Genomic DNA, 20,407 nt, shown 5'->3' with positions numbered 1-20,407 from the left:
GCTGGGCCTCCGCAAGAGTCCCAGGACTGAGCAGACTTCGATCGCAGAGTCAAGCTGAGCACAACAAGTCTAAGTCTGGCGCCGAGCCTTTCCATCCTTCCGGGAGGCAGGGAATTATCCTTCCCCTAGGCCTGAAATGCGGCTACAGAGGTCCTTTTCTCCACGAATGTGCTCCCAACTGAGGGCGATTTTGGCTCCCAGGGACCCATGGCAATGTTCGGAGACCTTTCTGTGGTTGTCCTGCTTGGGGAGTGTCACGGACACCTATTGGGGGGAGGCCGGGGGTGCTGCTAAGATGTCCCACGGTGGGCATTGTTGGGGCTTCTTCCCTGCCCCCCAACAATTATGTATCCAGTCCAAGATGTCAGTAGTGGGGAAACTTCAGCCTAGAAGCTTATCTTGGCAGATAGCTTCAAAGATAATCTTTCCAAGCTATTTTAATATTGGCCTGGGCCAAGTGTTTTAAGGGAGATACAGAGGCTGGGACAGATGGAGAAACCGTTGGTGCGAAGCCTGGACGTGGAATGTTCTTTCCTTTTGGCTCTGGTATTCCCCCAAGCCCTGTTGCAGTTGCTGAGATCTGAGGCGAGTAAGTGGGATCCCTGTGCGTGTTGTATTCTGCCTTCGCCGGCGCGGGTAGGTTTCCCCGTGTGTTCTTCTGTTCCTGAAGAGCAGGGCTGGGCGGGCCCCGTGTGCATCCCGAGGCCAGCGGGAGCGCCCCCTGGGGGTGCGTTGATGGGGGTGCATTGCCCTTCTGGGTGTGGGGTCTTACCCCGAAGCTTCTCCCTGAAGAGTAAGCTCTGGTGACTGGTGCCACTGGAGCAATTTGGTGGGATCACAGACGGCTGTCATGGGGGCGAAGGCTCCGCCACCAAACTGGCATCTCCCCCCGCCCCCCCACAGAGGGACGTCTTCAGGCTGATTTTCCAGCCCCGTTTAGTAACGGCCTTTGAAGCAGGATACTTGCACAGTGAGAACAAGGCAGTGGCCTGATCAGACCGTTGAAATGTATTTGAAAATCAAGTTTTGAATAAATTATCATCTCAAGCCGCTGCAGGTGGCAGCTTTTAGGAACTTTGATGTGAAGAGCTATATACAGAAATAGTTGTTTTTTTTTTTTTAAATTGCATTAATTAGACAGCTAAAATACAAAGATGTTTAATAAAAAGGTTGCTGATTTTTCAGATGCATCCCCGTATTCCAAAACAAGCTGGTATTTCTGGATTCTCTTCGTCTTAAACCTTCCTGTTTCCTGGTTTTAGAGAGCGTATATTCATTAAGCAAGTGTCGAGATGAGTTCCTGACCAGCAAAGACGGTCCTTGGTGGAACCGTGTGCCGGGTTGGAAGTGGGTAGTCTGTGTTCGTTCATGCAGCAAATATTTGCTAAGCGTCTGTGACTTGCTGAGCACTGTATTTGGCTCTGGGGTTACAGCAAGGGGTGAAACAAAGTCCCCGCCCTCAGGGGGCTTATGGATTCGTGAGAAATACTGTCAAACAAGGGATTGTCCTCTAATATTAGTGATGAGTGCCACTAGGAAAAATAAAGCAGAGCAAGGGTTCGGTGTCTTCAGTGTCCGGAGTGCGGGCGCGAGAGGGTGGTGGTTAAATGGAGGAGCAAGGGGAGGGTCCTCCGGGGAGGGGATGTGAGGGGAGGGAGGGAGCAGGCCTGAGGTGTGGGGAACAGTGTTCCAGGCAGGAGGAACAGCCCCCGCAGGTGCCCAGCGCAGGAATGAGCATGGGGCACCTGACAGAGGGACAGAGTGACAGAGGAGACGGGGTTGGAGAGAGGGGCAGGGACCAGGTCTCACTGGCCTTATAGGTCATGGCAAAGAATTTGGATTATATCTGAGGCACATAAGATTCTAGAGGGGTTTTGAGCATGATGTGAGTGGGTTTTGAGTTTCCTTCCTGAGTGCCTTGGTGTGGGGTTCCGGGTCGCTGTGGGTATAGAGGCAGGAGGCCCCACCCCAGAGGTGTGCACGAGGGCTGTGGTGGTGACAGGGCACTTGGGGGGTGGTTTGGGGTCCTGGTTGGGGTGGGATGAGGGGGCCCGCTGATGTAGGGGGGCTGGGAGGGTGGTGGTTGTGAGGAGAAGTAGAAACCCGGGCGGTCCTGAGGTTTGGCCTCACACCTGGGCTGGCGAGAGAGTGCGGCGTGCTGAGTGGGGAGGTCGCGGCAGGAGCACCTGTGCTTGTTTGGGCTGTGGGTGCGTCACGTGGGAGGTACTGTTGTTGCCCTGTGAGTAATGGGGGGTTTGCAGCTGCACGTGTTGGCCTGGAGCTTAAGAGAGAGGCCTGGAGTGGAAGACGGAGTTTAAAAATGTTGAGTGTATTTATTTAGTCCAATATATGGAGACTATTAGCATTTAAGCATGTAATCAATATAGAAATTCTTAATGGGATAGATCTTCTGTTTTTATAGGAAGACTTTGAAACGTGGTATGCATTTTATATTAACAGCACATCTCATGTTGCACACTAAGCTTTCAGTGGTTTAGAGAAGTGAAATGGAGTCCTAATAAAGTAGTAAAGTTGCGTTTGATAGAAGAACATCTTGTGATCTGGTTTTCATGCCCAATGCTGTGGACACTCAATGCATGGGCTGTCACCACGGAGCAATTCTGAAATTCCCTATAGAGACCAACTGGGTGTCTGACAATTCAATTCAGGTCTGACCCCAACTACCCAGAAGTGGGGTGGACCCTCCAGGTTAGAGGCTCAGGCCCACAAGACAGCTCCCAACCCAGACACCAGCCGCAAGTAGGGGGTCCCTGGCTTACCCCCACTTTTCCCCTACTTGGCTTTGAATCAGGAGTCCCCACAACCCCCTATCTTAGGTTTATTAATTTGCTGTAATGACTCAAAGAACTTAGGCAGACTCTTCGGTTTATTCTAGAGGGTACTAAGCAACAGCCAGTTGAAGAGGTACAATACATGAGGCAAGGCCTGGAAGGGTCTCCCCTCCGTGGGATTGGGGTGTCTCCCAGCACGTGGACGCATTCACCTACTTCTTCAAACCGTGAATCTCATTATTTAGGGGTTTTGTGGAGGTTCATTATGTAGGCATGACTGATCAAATCCTTGGCCATCGGTGATTGAGTTTGGTCTCCAGCCCTCTCCCTCTCCCCAGATTTGTGTGTGGGGCTGGTGGTGGGGCTGAAACTTCCAACCCTCCGGTTGCTCATTGGTTCCTATGGCAACCAGCCCCCCCTTCCAAGGACTGCCTCATTAGCATAAACTTGGGCTGGAGGGAGGGACTTGTTTCTAACAGTAAATGACAGGTTACTCTGGAAATTCCAAGAGCTTAGAGGCTCCATGCTGGGATGTGGGGAGGAAGACCACATTATCTGTGTTGTTTCACAGCATCACGGATATTGTACACACCACCTCAGTCTGCATGGGGCGTAGAGAGCCTTCGGGGAGTGGGTGCGATCCCCTGGGGAGCTGAGGAGGAGAGGGCCCCAGAACCCCGGGACTTGTGCCCATGGAGCCTGGGTGGAGACAGAGCCAGGGGGCTTGTGCGGGAAGCAGACCAGGAGATGGTCCCAGGAGCCAGGACAGAGGGTCCCAGAGGAACACTGGTCCCCCATGCCAGGTGCTGCCGGGAGGTCTGTCCACATGAGAACCGTGGCATCGCAGGGACCCGCAGGGCCAGCAAGGCAGGGGAACAAGTCTGCTTGGAGGTGGTGGATGGGCTGAGACGTACAGTCAGTGCAGGTACACAGCCCTTTGAAGGAGTTTGCTGTGAAGGGAGTGGGGGATTTGGTCTGGAAAGAGGGAAAACCTGAGAAGGGGGGCTTTGGTGCAGTGGTTGTTTTCAGGACGGATGAGAGAGGGTGGAGTGTGTATTTACGAGCTTGTAGGAACTATGCAGCCGAGGGGGAGAATCTGACCGCGTGTGTAAGGGCGGGGGCTCGGTGCTGGCAGGTGGCGGTGGGGTCCTGTGCAGGGAGCAGGACGGGTAAGTCGGCCAGTTGGTGAATAGCCTCAGTTTCCCTAGCAGTAAAGACAAGGGAAAATGCCTACTGAACGAAGTTCCCGTGAGGATTAAACCAAGTGAGGGAATTGAAAGTGCTCCATTTCACTCTGTGAAATGTGTTTAGGCTCTGTTCTCAGTGCAAAAAAGTGTTTTCTCGAATGTGGCCTCCAGGTGGGGAAGGAAGCTTGCGGCAGTGCCGTTCTGTGTGACACATCGGGTTAGGGTTTGTGCGCACGCAGAGCTGTTCCCTGGGGCGATGCCATGACCCATGAATGCTTTGTCTCTTTTCCAGAAACGGCTATAAGTTTCTCTACTGTTCTGCGCGGGCCATCGGGATGGCGGACATGACGAGGGGCTACCTGCACTGGGTCAACGAAAGGGGCACGGTGCTGCCTCAGGGGCCCCTGCTGCTGAGCCCAAGCAGTCTCTTTTCGGCCTTGCACAGGTACGGCGCTCGGCGGGGGCCTCCTCGCACCCCGGGGCTGCGGGCCAGTTCCAGGCCCCTCTCCTCTTCCCAGCAGTGCTGGTGAGAAGAGCCTCCCAGCTGCTCTGCTGCAGCCCGTACGCCTGCCCCACAGCGGGTGCACAAAGTTCCCCCGAGATGCAGCTCTGGCTCAGTCACCCGGCCTCACCCTCCATAGCTCATCACGGCGCTCGGGATCCGGTCCAGATCCGTTAGCTCGGCTCACGTGACTCTTCCTGATGGCCCCCTGCCCTCCTTTGCGGTTTTTAAAACTCAGTCACGCTGAACTGTCCCCGTTTTTCCGGAACAGTGTTCTCTACTTCAAGCCTGTGCACCTGCTGTCCTCCCTCTGAGGGCGGCTGCCGGGCTGAGTCCTAGCGACTCTGAGAGTCAACTTGCCTTCCGTGTCATTGGGGACCTGGGCTGACTTAAGTGGCCCCTCGACCCGCCACCACCACTTACCCGGCCCTTGTCTCCCAGAAGAGTTGTTTTTTCTGGGAGTTCTGGTCTCATATTTTGTTGTTGTTGTTTTTAAAGTTTTATTTATTTATTTGAGAGAGAGAGAGAGTGGGAGTAGAGGGGAGGGGCAGAGGGAGAGGGAGAAGCAGACTCCCCGCAGAGCAGGGAGCCCAACCTGGGGCTCGATCCCAGGACCCCGGGATCATGACCTGAGCCAAAGGCAGCCTTTGTCTGGCTCATGAACTGAACCAGTTAACTGATCTGCCCAGGCGCTGGCCACGGTTCGGTTTACTGGTCCTGACAGTCACCAGCCAATGTCTGATTACCTGCTCTCTCCGCTATCACCACCGCAGGCAGAGAAGTCACACCAAACTCAGTCTGGCCTCCTGGGGTGGGAGAGAGGAGAACACGGGGCTTCCCTGTACCTTGATCCCAGGGCAGCTTCCCAGGCTGCTCTCAAAACATCATCTGTTGTGGTCATAAAGGAAGTTGGTTCTGCCAAAGGTTGGTTCTAAGTAGCAGGTAGTTTTGTCTTCAGGACACGGTGAGATGCTCTGGTGGGATTCTCCTCAGTTTGAGGACCTGCTGCTCACTGTGCCGACAACAGAAAAATCCAGATGGGCCCAGAGCGCCATGTTGGTTCCTCTTGGGTCTTTTTCTTGAGCTCTGCAGATACCTTTCCCATCGCGGCTTTGCTTAGTGTGATTTGTAGTTTTTTTTTCCTTGTAGTAAAAGTTCTAACACTGAAACTTGCACATTCTGCAGAGGAAATTCAGGCAAACCTCTGGATCCCTTGTGTATTTTAAGTCCCGACAACCGTCCTGCCAACGTACGCCTCAGTAGAATCCAGATGTTAATGAAATGGGGTCCCCGACCTATGTCGACAGTTTGTAGGAAGCTACTCATTATCATGTATTAAGGACCGACGATTTGCAAGGTCAGGCAAAACACAGACATTAGTACTTTGATATTTAGCACTAAATACACATTTAAGGTGATCTTTTTCACCGAAGTCCCACTGTCCATGATCGATCAAAAGTGGCCGACCTTGGACTGTGAGGACTTACTCAACCAAACAAGGACACCTCCCAGCGTGCGCCCCCTCTCGGGAGCTGGAGGGACTCCTGACCGTCCTTGGCTAACAGCCGGGGCCTTCTAGCCCCGCATTCTAGCCCGAGCCGTCTGTGGGTCAGCCGTCCTGCAGAGCTTCTAGAATTGATAGGCCCGTCTGCCACGAGCCAGAGTGACCTTCCCTAGCAAGGTGCTTTAACTGGGTGTGCTTCTGAGGATCGCCTGGGTCTCAGCTGGACTGAGGCACATACACCCGGTGTGTAGAGCACGGTCGGCAGGTGGGGGCGGGGAGCCCCCGGCTCTGATGCTGCTCGGCGACAGGCTGGTGGGGTGACGAGCCTGTGCCTCCTGTTCCTGAGTCGCTGTCCTCAGCTGGTGAACGCGGGGGCTGGATTAGACGATCTCAGGCTTCCCCTCTCAGCCCTGAGGTGCCATGATTCTGGGAAACATGTCTGAGAAAAGAAGTTGAGGGAATCTGTTTCCCAGATTCTGGGGAACAGAATCTCGTCTGTTGCTTCAGGAGCTTCCCCTTTTAAAGTGGACATTGGCTTTGAGTTTTCGTTACCTGCCCTCCTGTGTGGCGGCGACAGGGGCCTCCACGGGTGCGGCACCCATTCCTGCCACGTGGGGCTCAGTCTCATGGTGAGGTGGGGGCGTCTCCCTGATGACGAGGACTCGCCGTTGCTATGTCGTCCCAAGACTGGGTTACGGGGCAGAGGTGAAGTTCTGGGGTTCGGCGGCAGCAGAGGCCGGCCTCTCGCTCTGGGAAGGAAGAAGCTGTTTCACAAGTCACTGCGTTTCCCCTTTGGGGTTTTCCGAGGCGCTCTGAGACTCATAGATGTCCCTCTGTCGTTTGCTGGAGTAAAGTTACCTCAAGGGTGAGTTAGGACCAGGGACTGTGTGCACATTCAGGTCACCTCAGTGCCCGTCGGCCGTCCTCACTGCTTCCTCCTGGCGCGCCTGCCCGCGAGGCGGGCGCCGGTGGCCCGGGCCGCAGGTGCCTTCTTACTGTGCCCTGCTCACCCGGTATAGATGCCTGTGACATCCTCCTCCCCGCTGGCCACACACTCACACACTAGTGCAGGTGCTTGAGTGTGTGTGAGAGAGAATGGGGAGAGGGAGACAGAGCCGGAAGCTGCATTTGGATGGTTTCCCCTGAGTGGACTGAAGTTTGAAATCATAATCGTCCCGTCAGCAGTGGGGTCCCAAGATGCAGAATGTAGGACTCTTTCAGTGTTGGTTTAGGGGAGGCTCTGCAGTCTGCGGAAGTCCGTGCAGAGCCAGGAGCAGCCCTGGGGTCTTACGATGCTCAGGTTGGCCGTCCACCGCCACCACCGCCACCGCCACCACCACCACCACCACCACCATCCAAATTATACCTTGAGTAGGTACAGAAGATTTCTAAGCTACGTGCAAGGGGTAAATGCGAATCAGGTAGTGAACACCAGTTGTTGGGTCTCCCCAAAATGGGTACCCCAATAATGGGTCCATGATTAAAGGAGCGAGACTCCTATAAAGAGAAAGTCAAGCAAAGCTTTATTTTGCACCAAGTATCAAGAATCAGACCAACCGTCAAACAGACCGGCCACGGCCGCCCCTTATAGAGAGGACGACCCCTCCCTGCTTTCCAGACTAACTTTTATAGAGCAAAGGCCATGTGGTTGGGCCTGGCCACACACAGGTGGCCAATGAAATTGTAACACACAGAGAAAGCTGCACAGTCCTGCTAGGTCACACACGGGTGACCAACTGAATTACAATTTACCCTAGTAGACATTTGAACCAGCCTATCACCTAGTTCAGAATTGGCACCCAAAACGTGCCCAAAGCGCGGGGCCCATACTCCTCGGTAGCTCGGAGACAGTATGCGCCCCCGCTGATTGGATACCTCCACCTGGCCGGACCCACCCTGGTACTTGGACTTTGTTACCTGGGACTGGTTTCCGGGACTTGTTTTTAAGTAAGTACCCCTAGGTGGGGGTGGGGCAGAGTCAATTTACATTTTACAACAAAATGGCAGTTCAACCAGGGTGGGGCCGCTCTGGCTGAATAGGCCCTCACACCGGGAGCCCGCCCGGTTAAAGCCGATCCGTCTGGAGTCCTGGTCGCCCCCATCCCTCCCCACCAAGTAGCGATGGTAGCTACCCTCCCCGAATCTCGTGTTCATCATTCCCTGCTTTCTGGAACAGTTCTAGCGCATCTATTTGGGGGCCTAACCGATACGGTCAACCACGCACACGTGTGGCCTGTGTGGGGACGCGTCGCGTTCTTCTGGAGCCTGCTGTTCTCGCTCAGCGTCATGTCCCCACGAACGCCGAGTGGAGCTGCCACCCACTGCTCTGACTGGTGTGTGGTGTCCTGGTGTAGGACAACCCGCTGCTGGTGGAGACTTGGGTCATTTCCAGGATCTCACCATCGAAGCAGCGCTTCCTGGGTCTGCACTGGGGGACACGGGGACGAGTTGCTGCGAGGTGCGCACTTGGGATTGGAATTGCTGGCCACGGAGGATGTTTGGATTCAGCATTATTAGCTCATTCCGAACTGTTTTCCAAAGTGGCTGAGCTCATTTCTGCCCCCACAGCAGAGTCCAGGCTCTCCCCGTGCTCTGCTTTGTTGACAACATGTTGCCAGCCATCTACATCTGGGCCGGTCCAGTGGGTGTGAACGGTCTCTCCTCTTGTGTTTACGGGCTGTTTGGGCTTCATCTTCTGTGAAGTGCCTGCTCGAGTGTTTCCCCAGTTTTCTTTGTGATTTATGTGTGTGTGATGGATTATATACCTGTAGCCTTTCTCACCAGTTTCGCGAAGAGCCTTTCCCAGTTTATGGCTTGTGGTGAACATAAATTGGTCATTTCATGTGCTCGAACGTGTCATTTCCCCTGTAGTTGGTGCTGTTTGGGTACTAAAAAGGGCTTCCCTGGCAGTGAGCAGAGAGAGAGGCTCCTATATTTTATCTGATGGTGTTGCCTTCCACATTCAGGTGCAGGTGTGTGACCCACCAGGAACTGATTGTTGCGTATCGAGGAGAGGCCCATCGTCTCCCTTTTTTGGGTTTCTCTTCTAGGGATGTTCCAGTGTCCCAGCATCATTACTGAAACAATGCCCTATTTCCTCCTGCTTTGAGCTGTCATTGTGCTCATAAATCAAGTGTCCGTAAAGGTGTGATTTGGTTTCTGGCCTTTGCTCTTTCTTCTGTGTAATTGTGATGATCGAGTTTTTTGAAAACATACAGACAAGATCTTGCCAAGAGGTTGCCTGAAATTACAAAGGATCTATTGTTCGGTTTAGGGAGAGTCAGTATCTCCTCGTAATATTGGGTCTTCCAATTCACTTATATGGTGTCTTTTTTCATTTAGGACATCCCTAATCTAATTCAACAAAGTTTATGATTTTATCCATAAAAGTCTGACACATCTTCCACTATAGGTTTATTCCTAGACATTATAAATTTTAAATGACTATTTACAGAATTACATTTTTACCTGCTTGTTGCTTCTGGTGCATGAAAGTGCAACTGATTCTTGTACACTAGTCTTTTTTTGTACACTGATTTTATAACCAGCAGTCTTATTGATTCCTTTTTAATGATGATCATTCATCTGTAAATTCTCTTTTTGAATCTACCTTTTTGGCGACAGTTTCCCTTCCTTCATTTCCAATCCTCATTACCTATGTTTTCCTTCCATCACCGAGCCAGCGAGGACCTGCCACACGGTGTTGGGTTGAAATGGTGGTCATGGCCAGCTGTTGCTTAACTGTTACCAGGCCGTTTGCTGTGGGTTCGGAGTATGCCCTGCTATTCCGGGTTTCAGATTTTTCACCTTGATTCGTTGTTGAACCGTATCAACCACCTGTCTGTGTCTATTAATATGGTATGTTTTCTCCTCTTTCGACCTGTTAATGTGTTGGACTGCATTCGTTGGTTTAAAGTATTGAATCGCTCTTGCATTCCTGGAATCAAATTTTGGTGCTTTGCGGCAGTCAGTTTGCACATGCTTATTTATTTAGGAAGTTTGCACTGACATTCATGAGTGACATCGGCCCACACTCCGCTCATGCTTTTCTTCTTTCAGTTTAGCTTCTCAGGCTATGTCAGCCTCATAAAATGAGTTTGGAGATGTTCTCTCTTCTCCTGTGTCTGGAATTCTTTCTTCCTTGGATGACCAGTGGAGGTCTTTAGTAAAATCAGTTGTCTTTAGCGTTTTTCTTTGTGGGAAGACTTGAAAGTACGGATTCACCCTCCGTGAATTTAAAAATAGTTTGGTGTTAAGGAAGCTTCTCCTCTCAAGCTGATCCATTATTTATTTGTTTGTTTGAACAGAGAAGTGATTGAGAAGAAGCCAGAGAAGTTTAAAGTCCAGTGTTTGACAGACATCAAAAACCTGTTTTTTCCAAATACAGAACCCTTTTATGCTGCTTTTGGAAACCGACCGGCTGTAAGTAGTAAATTGGGGGTATATAAGAGGTCTGGAAATAACCGCCCTTTCTGACAGCAGCCATCTGCAGGGCGGGTCTTGACCCCATGGGGAGCCAGATTCGCCTCCCGCTGGAATTAGCCGTGAGGAGATGCACCGTTACCTCACGGTCTCTAGCTTTCTTTGACGATTGGCTGGTGGGTTTCAGTCTGAAGCTTGAAATGTGGGGCTAGAACCTTCAAATTCCAAACCACTTGCTAATTTAGTCGAACAAGAAGAACCTAGAATAGGATTAGACCCTTGCTACTGGCAGAGAAGCACAAAGCCAGGCCTTCACACCATGGTGCAACTGGGCATTGCAGGTTTTCAGAGCGTTGTAGTGTTTAGTGATAGAAGAGCTTGGAGATTTTTAGGTGTACACCCAGACTTGCTGGAGAGTTTAGCGTTCTGGATAATATAGTTTGGTACTAACTTCCCAGTAAGAAGATCCCCCTTTTGAAACTGGGTCAGAGCATAGCCTGCAGGGCTGTCAGATCGCAGGGGGCTCTGGGAGCCTGTTTACTCATGAGCTCAGCTCTAGCAGGATGAGCGCGGAGGCCCCCAGGGGGAAACTGATTGAATAATTTCACGTCCAGAGACACTTTTTTCTCTGCACTACTTGGAAGTAGAGTTCTGGTTAATGAAAATTTTATAATAGTGCATCAAACTTGAAATAATCCCGCATTTGTGTTTATAATGTGCTCTTTTTTTCCCCCCTAATTTTACTTTTCCACATACAGGATGTGTATTCATATAAGCAAGTAGGAGTGTCCTTGAACAGAATATTTACCGTCAATCCCAAAGGAGAGCTCGTACAGGAACACGCAAAGACCAACATCTCCTCGTGAGTGTCGTGCGCGTGCTGGGGGGTCGCTGTGTCCTTACGTTGTTAGAGTCTCCATCTTGGAACCATGTTCACAGTTCACACTCTGCCTTTTTGTCCTTTGTTGCCTATATTTTCATCTTGGATTCCTACAAAGAAAATACAGTTCAACTCCTGGCAGTTTGTCCAAAACTTAATTTTTGGACAATCTACATTAAATCAAGCCCCTCTGGGTCAACAATTTAAACGAGTGGTTAGCTTCTGCCACTGAGTGGAACCGCATGAATTTCAAAACTAGTGGTTTCGATCGGCCAAGGGAGGGTTGAAAGCCTAGCGTGCGAATTGGAAATGGAACCGAATCAAGGTGTCATGTGAAGCTGTATTTACGGACGAGAAACTCTGTGTCTTCGCACGCCGACCTGCCACACTGCTCTCACCAGAAATTGCCAGAATTCCTCTCATACTTGCGGTCGGAGCCCCGGAGTCTCCCTGGGGCAGTGGGCTGAGTGGGCTCGTGTCTGAAAGGACGCGTCTTGGTGGGCGCAGACTCTCCTTGACTTGGGTGTGCTGGCTCCGGGGTGCTCCCTCGTGAGAGTAGAGAGCATTTCCTCAGGCCTTGTGTGGGTGAGTGTTGCCCAGCGGGCGGCACCGGGCAGATGGCTGTCCTCCTGCTGTGCCTGCTTCAGGGGCTGCACCGTCTACGCAGACCTAGAAAAGAGCCCGTGGCCCTGAGTGACCCCGGGGAGGACCGCAGGAACCCGCAGAAGTTGAACTAGGGGCAGGAGTTGAACTAGGGGTTTGGTTCTAGCAGCTTCGCAGGGAATAGTCTTCTCCAGGCACCTTCGGTGGTTTTAGGTAGAGGAGAGATTTAGGTTTCTTCTAGAGCACATTTTCACATCCAGGGTGATCCTTACGCCCGTTCAAGCTTACTTTAGCCTACATGGGGGCCAGTTGTAGGCTGGAGGGAGCCAGGGGCCTGCCCACGTGCCTCCTTCCCCCAGTCATGCCTGTTCCTAAGCAGTTCTCAGGATACACCGGGAGAGAGAGGGGGACGGAGCCAAGAGCCTCCCCCGTCCTTCAGAACAGGGGACAGTGCCGGGCTCCCTCCTGCCTGGCAGAACAAGAGCAGGGACAGATTCCTTCCCCCGGCCATGTCCGGAGTGGCCCCGGCAGCATCGGGGACCCCCTCTCCCGCATTCCCCAGTGTTGCACACCCCCTGGTTTGGAGAAGGTCAAAGAGATCACTCTTCAGGGTCAGAAAACCCATGAACTGATGAGGCACTCCCCAGAAATGGCCACAGCCCGGTGACAGGTCTGTCACAAGAGAGGTGGCAGGACGGGGTTCCAGCCCCAAGAAGGTTTACTCCGCAGGCCTGTGGGGTTATCCCCTTCTCTGAGACTCTGAGGTTCAGGCACCTTGGCCTGGGTAGATCTCTGTGTGGGAGGAACTTGGCGCCTTGCGATCTTGTGCTGGGCCAAGGACAGGAGGCCCTTCCTGGGGGTGGGGGAGCGCCCCTCCATCCCCTGGAGAGCACATGCTGTCTCTGGCACCTAACTTGGGACTGTCTTTTTGGATCCGGGGATACCGTGTCCGAGAAATCGGATGGGTAGGGGCCCACGGCAGGCGGGGGGGTTGTCCGTGCTCTTTGCCGTGGCTTGTGTGCGAGAGAGGCATGACTGGGGCACGGCTGGGGCACGGCTGGGGCGCGGCTAGGGCGCGGCTGGCTCCCAGAGCACTGGGCAGTTTGGATCGGGGGCCTGTCACACACCCTGACGACACACCGTGAGCTGCTCCCCATGGGGAGAGGCTGCCTCCCACAGCCACAGAACTCAAGCAAGTAGGTCTTCAAGCCAGGAGGCATTTTAAAAATTTGTTTTAATCCCCAGGAAAGACGTAATTCTTACTTGTTAGGGGAGATTTTCCCCATTCTGTGCAAGCACGATGTTCCTTATAAGCCCTTTGGGGCTCCTTTATTAAATACACACTCTCATCCTTAGTTAATAAGGTATTTGATGCCTCAGAACATGCTAATTCCTGGAGTTTGTTTCGAAAGTCCTTTTTGGTTTTTAGCAAATTGGAACTGGAGAGGGACCCTGTGACGGTCAGCAGAGACTCTGGGGACATGTGGAGAGGTCTGAGCTTGTCAGAATTTCTGGTCGGAGGCGCCCGGAGGTCTGAAAATGCATGTTCAATACAGCAACTTTCTTTTTGTAGTATAGGCCAAGGAGACTAGGACGTAGCATCTTGGGAATACACAGAAAATGGAGGGAGAGAATGTTGAGAAACACTCCTCTGGTCCCACTCCATATGCCATAAAGATGGAGGGCCCGAGGCCCAGAGAGGGCGAGATGCTTACCCAGGGTGACACAGCTCCTGAGTGTGGGAGTGGATCCCCGGTGTCTTGTCCCTCAGGCGAGCTAAGGCTTCTTCCCAAAGGCTAACAATTAGCGAGGGCTAATGTTAATAACGGACGTAGAAAAATTCCCTGAGCACCGAATATGTGCTTTGCTGGTCGCACACCTTATTTGATTTCTCTCTGGCGGACGCTGGGGCAGTTTTCCTTTCCTTTCCTTTGCAGTTGAGGAGACTGCGGCGTAGAATGGAGGAAGCCATTTGCCCAAGGTCACTCAGCTGGTAAATGGCATAGCTGAAGGTCAAGTCTGTGTCTCCTTAACCCAAGGCCCAGGGTCATTTCCTTGCACAGCAGAGCTGTCTGTATTGCACCAAACACGCACTTTTATCTGAGGTTCTTCCCGTAGGCTCGGGCATGGGCTCCGAGGCAGGCAGCTGTCCCCTGTCACGCTGATTTCCTCCTGCCCCCCATTTCTCACTTGTCCCCCTTCTTTGGTCTTCCATGCCAAGTCAGGTTTCACCCCCCTCGCCCCGGGGGGCCTTATCTGAGTCCTACTTGGCACCCACACTGATTTCCTCTTCATTAGTGAGGAATTATTCCAGAGCAGTTGCCACTGGGTTAAGCAGGGTGGTCTGTTCCCAGGGTTGTGGGTCTCTCCTAGCTTCCAGGCACAGCACAGGGGGGCCCTGGCTGGTGTTCCGCGTGGCCAGGGCACGGGGCGTCCCTCTGAGGCCCTGATGTTGTTCTTTCTCCCTGCAGGTACGTGAGACTCTGCGAAGTGGTTGACCACGTTTTCCCATTGCTGAAAAGAAGCCACTCTTCGGACTTCCCCTGCTCAGACACTTTCAGTAACTTTACCTTCTGGAGAGAGCCACCACCCCCTTTTGAAAACCAGGATATTCATTCCTCCTCAGCGTAAGATGTTGCCGGCAGCCTCCTGACGTCATGTGAAGACCGGCGCCCCCGATTAAAGGATAGGCCTTGGGAGCCATGGAGCAGGAGCTCAGTAGCCTGGTGTGCGGTCATTTGCTTAAAAGCAAAAGAATCTGAGGGGCGTTTCTCTCCCTGCCCCATGCCCCGGGGTGGACATTTCTAAGTGGGGTGTGAGTGGGGCACTTTAGAGGCCGCGGGTGCGTTGAGGGCGGGAAGGCATCCCTCGGTGGCGGCCGCAAGCCAGTCGCTGCGCTGCCCTGCGCCCCCTCTCGCAGTTCCTGCCTCGTTCCTGTGCCAAGGTGGCTGCCGGGGGTTCCCTGCCGATGACCGTTCCGCTGAGGCACCCCCGGGACATGGCCGAGGGGGGCCTGTTTCCACCTGCCCACGGGGTGTGCCACCTGTGCCCGCGTGGCGGGAAGGCTGCGGGTCTCGAGACCTGCCCCTGCGGGGTCTCCCCCCTCACTGTACAGGCTCGGCCTGGGGGTGTCTCCCAGCAGTCTCTGCCGGCAGGTCTCATGGGTAGCCCAGAAGTTCTTTAATTCCTTGGATGAAAGATAGCCTAGACAGTTGGTATACATCCCCCCCCATTTTTGTGGCCAAGGCTGGACTATTTATGCCTTAATGCATCTGTGGCAGGCATTTTATTTAGAATGTGCTTTGTCTGGCTCTCTCTAACTTTGCAATGCCTTAAATGCAGATGATAGCATTCCTAGGGCAGTGTTTGGAAGGAGCGCGACGCTCCGCCTGTTCCCTTCTCCAGCCGGGTGCAGCTGGAAGCGCGGATTCGAGCAGAGCTCCTGCCCTGTGGTGATGGTGTCGATTTCTGCTGGGAGCTCTCCAAAGAAAGGAGGTGGTTTTACGAAAATCATTTCAAGACGTTATGTGCTTTGTAGATACTCTTATTTATTATTTTACTCTGATTGGGTTATTGTTAGGAGAATTTTAGCCATAGTCTGTTATTGTAGCTGTCATGAACACATCAGAAGGATAGAGACGTTAGACTATCCAAAGAGCCTTATTCTGTAGATCTCACAACACTGACCATTCCTTCAGAGTGTATGGGTAATACTTTTTATTTTCCCTCGCTTTTCCCGCTTGAGTTAAGGGCGAGGTGGGTAATACTTCGAGTGGCATTCTTCACGCTGGCGAAGATGATTCCTTTCCTCGTTTATAAAATTGGCCTCTGGAGAGAACAGTTTGAAAAGTGAAAGAATTATTTTCGTAAAAGATTTTGCTTACTTTGTGAAGTATTATTTTTTAGAGAGTGTTTTACCCCAGTGATTGCAAATGTTTTCCTATTTAAATTGCATGTCATGAAGTCAGAACCTGCAACAGATGATGAAATTTTACTCTTTCTGTGAAAGAAAATCCAGAGGTGTTGCCTTCATTGTCGCTGGTGGGCTCTGTTAGCAAGGGGAGCCTTTACAGAACTGTCCGCCTGTGTCGTCGACCACAGACTTGCCTAGAATTGGATCGTGCATGTGCAGATTCCCTTTTGGAGGCATTAAAAGTAATTAAAGATAGTTCTGCCTTAACTACTCTGGCCTGGTTCATTAGTGACCTTTAGAGCCTATGTTAATTCTGTCCTGAGGGTATTTCGGGGTGAACTTGAAGCGTTGTGAACTGAGCATGAGGTCACGTGCCTGCAGGGGCCGGCGTACTTTGTCCCCTGCATGGGGGAGGCTCCGGCTTTGAGGAGGGGTCGTGTGTCCCATGTCCTGCCACCCAGCATACCCTCCATCAGGACGACCAGCTGCAGTCACTCTCTGTGTGGACGTGGGAGAGCTTGCAACCCTGCCCTCCTAATTTTGCTGTACCTTATGCCTCGACGCCACTGCACTCAGAAACAGAGCCTGCCTTCCAGGAGGTGACACGCTCGGATGTGTGTCACACCCAGAGCATGACCCCTGGAGGGGCTGTAACATTCACACCTGCCTTGTGGCTTCCGAAAATGAGATTTGTACGTGGCCGCACTCCTGCCTCTTTCAGCTGGCTTATCCGCCTTTACACACCTGTTACCCAGTAGCCCCGTGGGCGGTCGTGCGCCGGCATGCTGTGTCTGGACCCCACATTTCCCAGTTGCCCTGTGGAGACGAGCCCCTCCACGGGACATCATCCAACGATCATCCCGTGTAATTAGGGAGAACTACATACCTGGCACGTGGACAGATGATTAGACTTTCCAAGGGGAACTCCCTTTTCCATTTTAGGTTGAGATCACCACTTCAAATATATTTTATTTACAATACTTGATCTGTGTTTGTATGTGCCGGCACGGTGACCCCAGTCACTGCGGTGCCTCACGGTGTCGTGCCGGCGGCAAAGCTGTTGTAATAGACGGATGAGCGATTTCTCTGCAAATCAGGCGTGTGAATTTCAAAGTGTTTTGGTGAGCTACTAAGTTGCTTTCTAGGGTGTGAAATCAAGCATTTTTTATTGTCTACTCAAAAAAAAAAAAAAATCCTTAAGGCTATGGACCTGTTCAATATCGGGAATGAAAGAGCCAGTCTTTTCCTGATGCCTTTGGTGCGATGCTGTCGCTCCTCCGTAGGCAAAGGGGGAACATGGGGGAGAGGAGGGAAGGCAGGGGAGGCTGTGTCCGGGGCCCCTCCTCCCGGTGGGGAGAGCAGAGCGGGCTCAGCTAGTGTGGTGCGTGCAGGTTCCCCCAGGGCTTGGCCCATGACCCATGAGGCACCCAGGGGGCTCTGGTCCGTGGTCTTGAATGAGATGCTCAGGTGCTGCTGCAGGAGGAGACACTGGAGAGGCTCAGGAAACCAAGGTCCTTATCCCTGAGTGTAACGCCACGGGAGGCACTTCACACCATGCAGAGCCCCGTGGGGAGGCTCTAGGGTGGTCGGAAGGCAGAAGTCACCAGAGGGAGGGGAGAGCCTAGGCCAGAGCCGTTCCCGGGTTTCCAAAGGAGAGGCAGGGCAAGACAGGGGGTCCAGCTTGAATTATTTCTGTGGCCTCCAAGCTAGAGGTGTGCTCCCTGGTGGTCTGGTACCCAGCCCTGGGATGTTTAAGGCGGAGAAATGCTGCCTTCTGTACGCACGGACCCGCTAGAGGAGGGCTGGCTCTGCATGGTTGGTTGGCGCTTTACAGGTGTGCCGCGGCTGGGCCGCTGGCTGCCCCGGGGAGGGGGCTAGCCAGTCTCTCTCCAGCAGAAAGGGTTGTAAGATGTCAGAACACTATAATGATACCCAGAAAATTTAAGTATAAACTGTACAGGTTCCCTCACCTCCCATTCCCCGGCCTCAGTTTTTGGACTCTTCTCTGTGGCACACGTGACCCACTCTTCTTACAGTTTCATGTAAATTCCAGTTAACGTACAGTGGGGTGTCTTAGTTTCAGATGTGCAGTCGGATTCAGCACTTACCTGTGGCACCCGGTGATCGTCGCAGCAAAGGCCTGCCTTCATCCAGGGGCACCTGGCTGGCCCCCTCGCTCTTAAAGATTTTATTTATTTGAGAGAGAGAGAGAGAGCGAGCATGTGTGTGCCCATGCATACACACTCATGTGGCGGGGGGAGGGGGAGGGAGAGAGGGACGAGCAGACCCTGCTCCGAGCACAGAGCCTGAGGTGGGACTTGATCTCATCACCTGGAGACCAGAACCTGAGTGGACATCAGGAGTCAAATGCTTAACTGACTGAGCCACCCAGGCACCTCACTCGCTTTTCCTTTTGAATGAATCAATCAGTCAAAGCCCTTGGCTAGGTCGCCCAGATGACTTGCAAATGGTCATAATTCCTATTGATTTTATGCATCGTTGCAAGACGTCCTGTTGCTTGGCCTGCATCCACCTAAGTGTTTTGGGATAAATGTTTAAGAGTATGGGACCCTAAAGGTGTAAAAGACGGCAATCTGGGGTCTCAGGTCGAGCTTCTTGCGAAGCCCGAGCGGAGCAGGCCGTCTGGGTGTCTCAGAGTTAACGCTTCTGTGTCTTGAAAACAAAATAAGCTCCCCTTATGGCCCTGACCATGGCAGATTTCCTCTGATTTCAGATTGCATACTCTCTTATCTGTAAAGTAAAAATCAGCCTGAGCCGGACTCTCTGGCCTGGAGATCCTCACCTGCTCCTGCTCTTGGCCACCCTCAGCTCAGCGGCAGCACGAGGCTATGCAGTTTCCATCCAGTGCTGTAGTGGCTCTCACACGCGTGCAGGAAAACCAGTTCGGCAGCTTGGATTTCCCCAGTGTCTCAGCTGTAAACACCTGAATATTTCAAATACTTCCTGTCTTGGTCTTCGAAACTGACGCAGCCAGCCGGACTCAGCAGCCCTTTGTTGGAGCCTGGGGAACACGGACAGCGGGCCTCAGAGTGCCCATCCCTAGAAAAGGGAGGGCCGTGCGGCCCCGGAGCAGCCCCGGAACATAGTCCCAGTGGCGGAGGAAATTGGGCAGGCCTCGTTCAAGTGAAAAGCCGAACTTCTTTGGAATCTGGATTTCCTGGTTGTAGCGGGAGTGTTCTAACCAGCCCTTCGGGAGAGCTGTGTTCGATCAGCGCTCATCTCCCTCCCTTTGTGTGTCTGTACTTTGTCTTCAGAGGGGGCAGAGGACGGGCGGGGGTGGGTGGAGCAGGACTGCCCTGCTTCCACGGGCCTGGGGGTGGTGGGAAGGCATCTGTCTCTGCAACAAACAGAAGTGCTTAAAACGCCCATCATGCTTTCCTCCTGCTTCTGACCACTTTTCCCCACTCGTGCTGCATCCCAGAGCTGTGGAGCATCCCTGCACGGGTGGGTCTGTGGGGAATGCTTGATGCCCTCAGGAACCCTGAATGTGACCCCACTGGGGTGGGCCCTGGAATCTAGCAGGCCCCAAGTGGCCACCTGGGGGCACAATCAGTTTTGGTTTGGAGGCACAGCCTTTAAAACATCATCTGGGCTTGACAAAGGCGCTTCCCTGTTGTGCTTGTCTTGGAGACCGGCCAGGTGTGTTGAGGGCTGGTGGGGAGGGGGAGGAGTGCCCGACGGGGACTGTTTTGGGCGCCAGAGTGCCTCTGACTGGCACAGCCTAAGGCCAGACATCACTCACCAGCTCGGAGGAGGGAGCAGTTTGTGGGTGATTGTTGTTCAGGTCGAAGAACCACTTAGATCTGTGGTTCTCAGAGCCTGCAGGTCCAGCACTGGGAGCTCGTTAGAAATGCAAGTCCCTGGGTGCGACCCCAGCCCCACTGAACCAGACCAGGAGCGTGGGTCCCACCACCTAGGCTGGTCCAGGATTCTGGTGCACGTTCAGTTTCCAGATGACACAGTGGAGGCCCACACCCGGGTCCTTGGGGCTGCTTCTGCCCTGGACTAACCTGGCCTGGCTAGAAAATGAGCTGCTCCTTTCCAGGAGGCAGTCCTCTGGAAACTCACTATGGGAGCTTGATTGACTCAGGCGGTGCTGTGGCAACCCTTGGATGCACGGCTGCCAGCCTCAGCCCCCTTCCTGGCATCGGCATCTTCGTGGGCTGGCGGCGGCCAGGAGGGGACTCCGCCCGCTCACTGAGACGGGCAGCTGGATGCGTGTGAACGGCAGACCTGGGCTGTACCCAGATTTCTGATGGCCCCCTTCCTCCCCCAAATTGTGGGAGCCTGGAGGGGCTGTCCTGATGCCAGCTAGCTTTTCACTGGCGCAGGAAGTCCATTCAGCCCTGCATTGCCTTTAATGAGTTTTGCAAGCAAGTGGCCTCTTCCGGTGACTCATTCTGCCTTTTGTGTGCCCGGAGATTGTGGTTTTAAGTTTCACTTTGGAAAGTAACCGCTACTTCTGCTGCTTTCTCTGCTGCTGGAATCTGCACAAGTTACATTCATTTTGCAACAAAGAAATGTAAATGTCCGAGCGCCAGTCATATTTCTGCTCTGATTGTAAAAACATCCTTTTCCGAGAT

The 20,407-nt window shown here is 52.9% G+C and overlaps 1 protein-coding gene across 6 annotated transcripts in view; it reads left to right on the top strand.

Annotated features, from left to right (window-relative positions):
• Positions 1 to 16,070, top strand: part of LPIN1 (lipin 1) — a 127,478-nt gene extending 111,408 nt beyond the window's left edge. For all 6 annotated transcript variants that reach the window (XM_032353281.1, XM_032353280.1, XM_032353282.1 and 3 more), the window contains 4 exons: positions 4,272 to 4,424; positions 10,293 to 10,407; positions 11,166 to 11,269; positions 14,362 to 16,070. In XM_032353281.1, coding sequence (XP_032209172.1) covers positions 4,272 to 4,424; positions 10,293 to 10,407; positions 11,166 to 11,269; positions 14,362 to 14,521 — 532 coding nt within the window. In that variant the 3' untranslated portion in view covers positions 14,522 to 16,070. The remainder of the gene's footprint in view (positions 1 to 4,271; positions 4,425 to 10,292; positions 10,408 to 11,165; positions 11,270 to 14,361) is intronic.
• Positions 16,071 to 20,407: the final 4,337 nt, after the last annotated feature.

The sequence above is a fragment of the Mustela erminea genome, chromosome 7 (assembly GCF_009829155.1).
Source record: "Mustela erminea isolate mMusErm1 chromosome 7, mMusErm1.Pri, whole genome shotgun sequence".
NCBI lineage: Eukaryota > Metazoa > Chordata > Mammalia > Carnivora > Mustelidae > Mustela > Mustela erminea.
The sequence above is the reverse complement of the archived record's forward strand: the minus strand, read 5'-3'. Positions and strand labels throughout refer to the sequence as shown.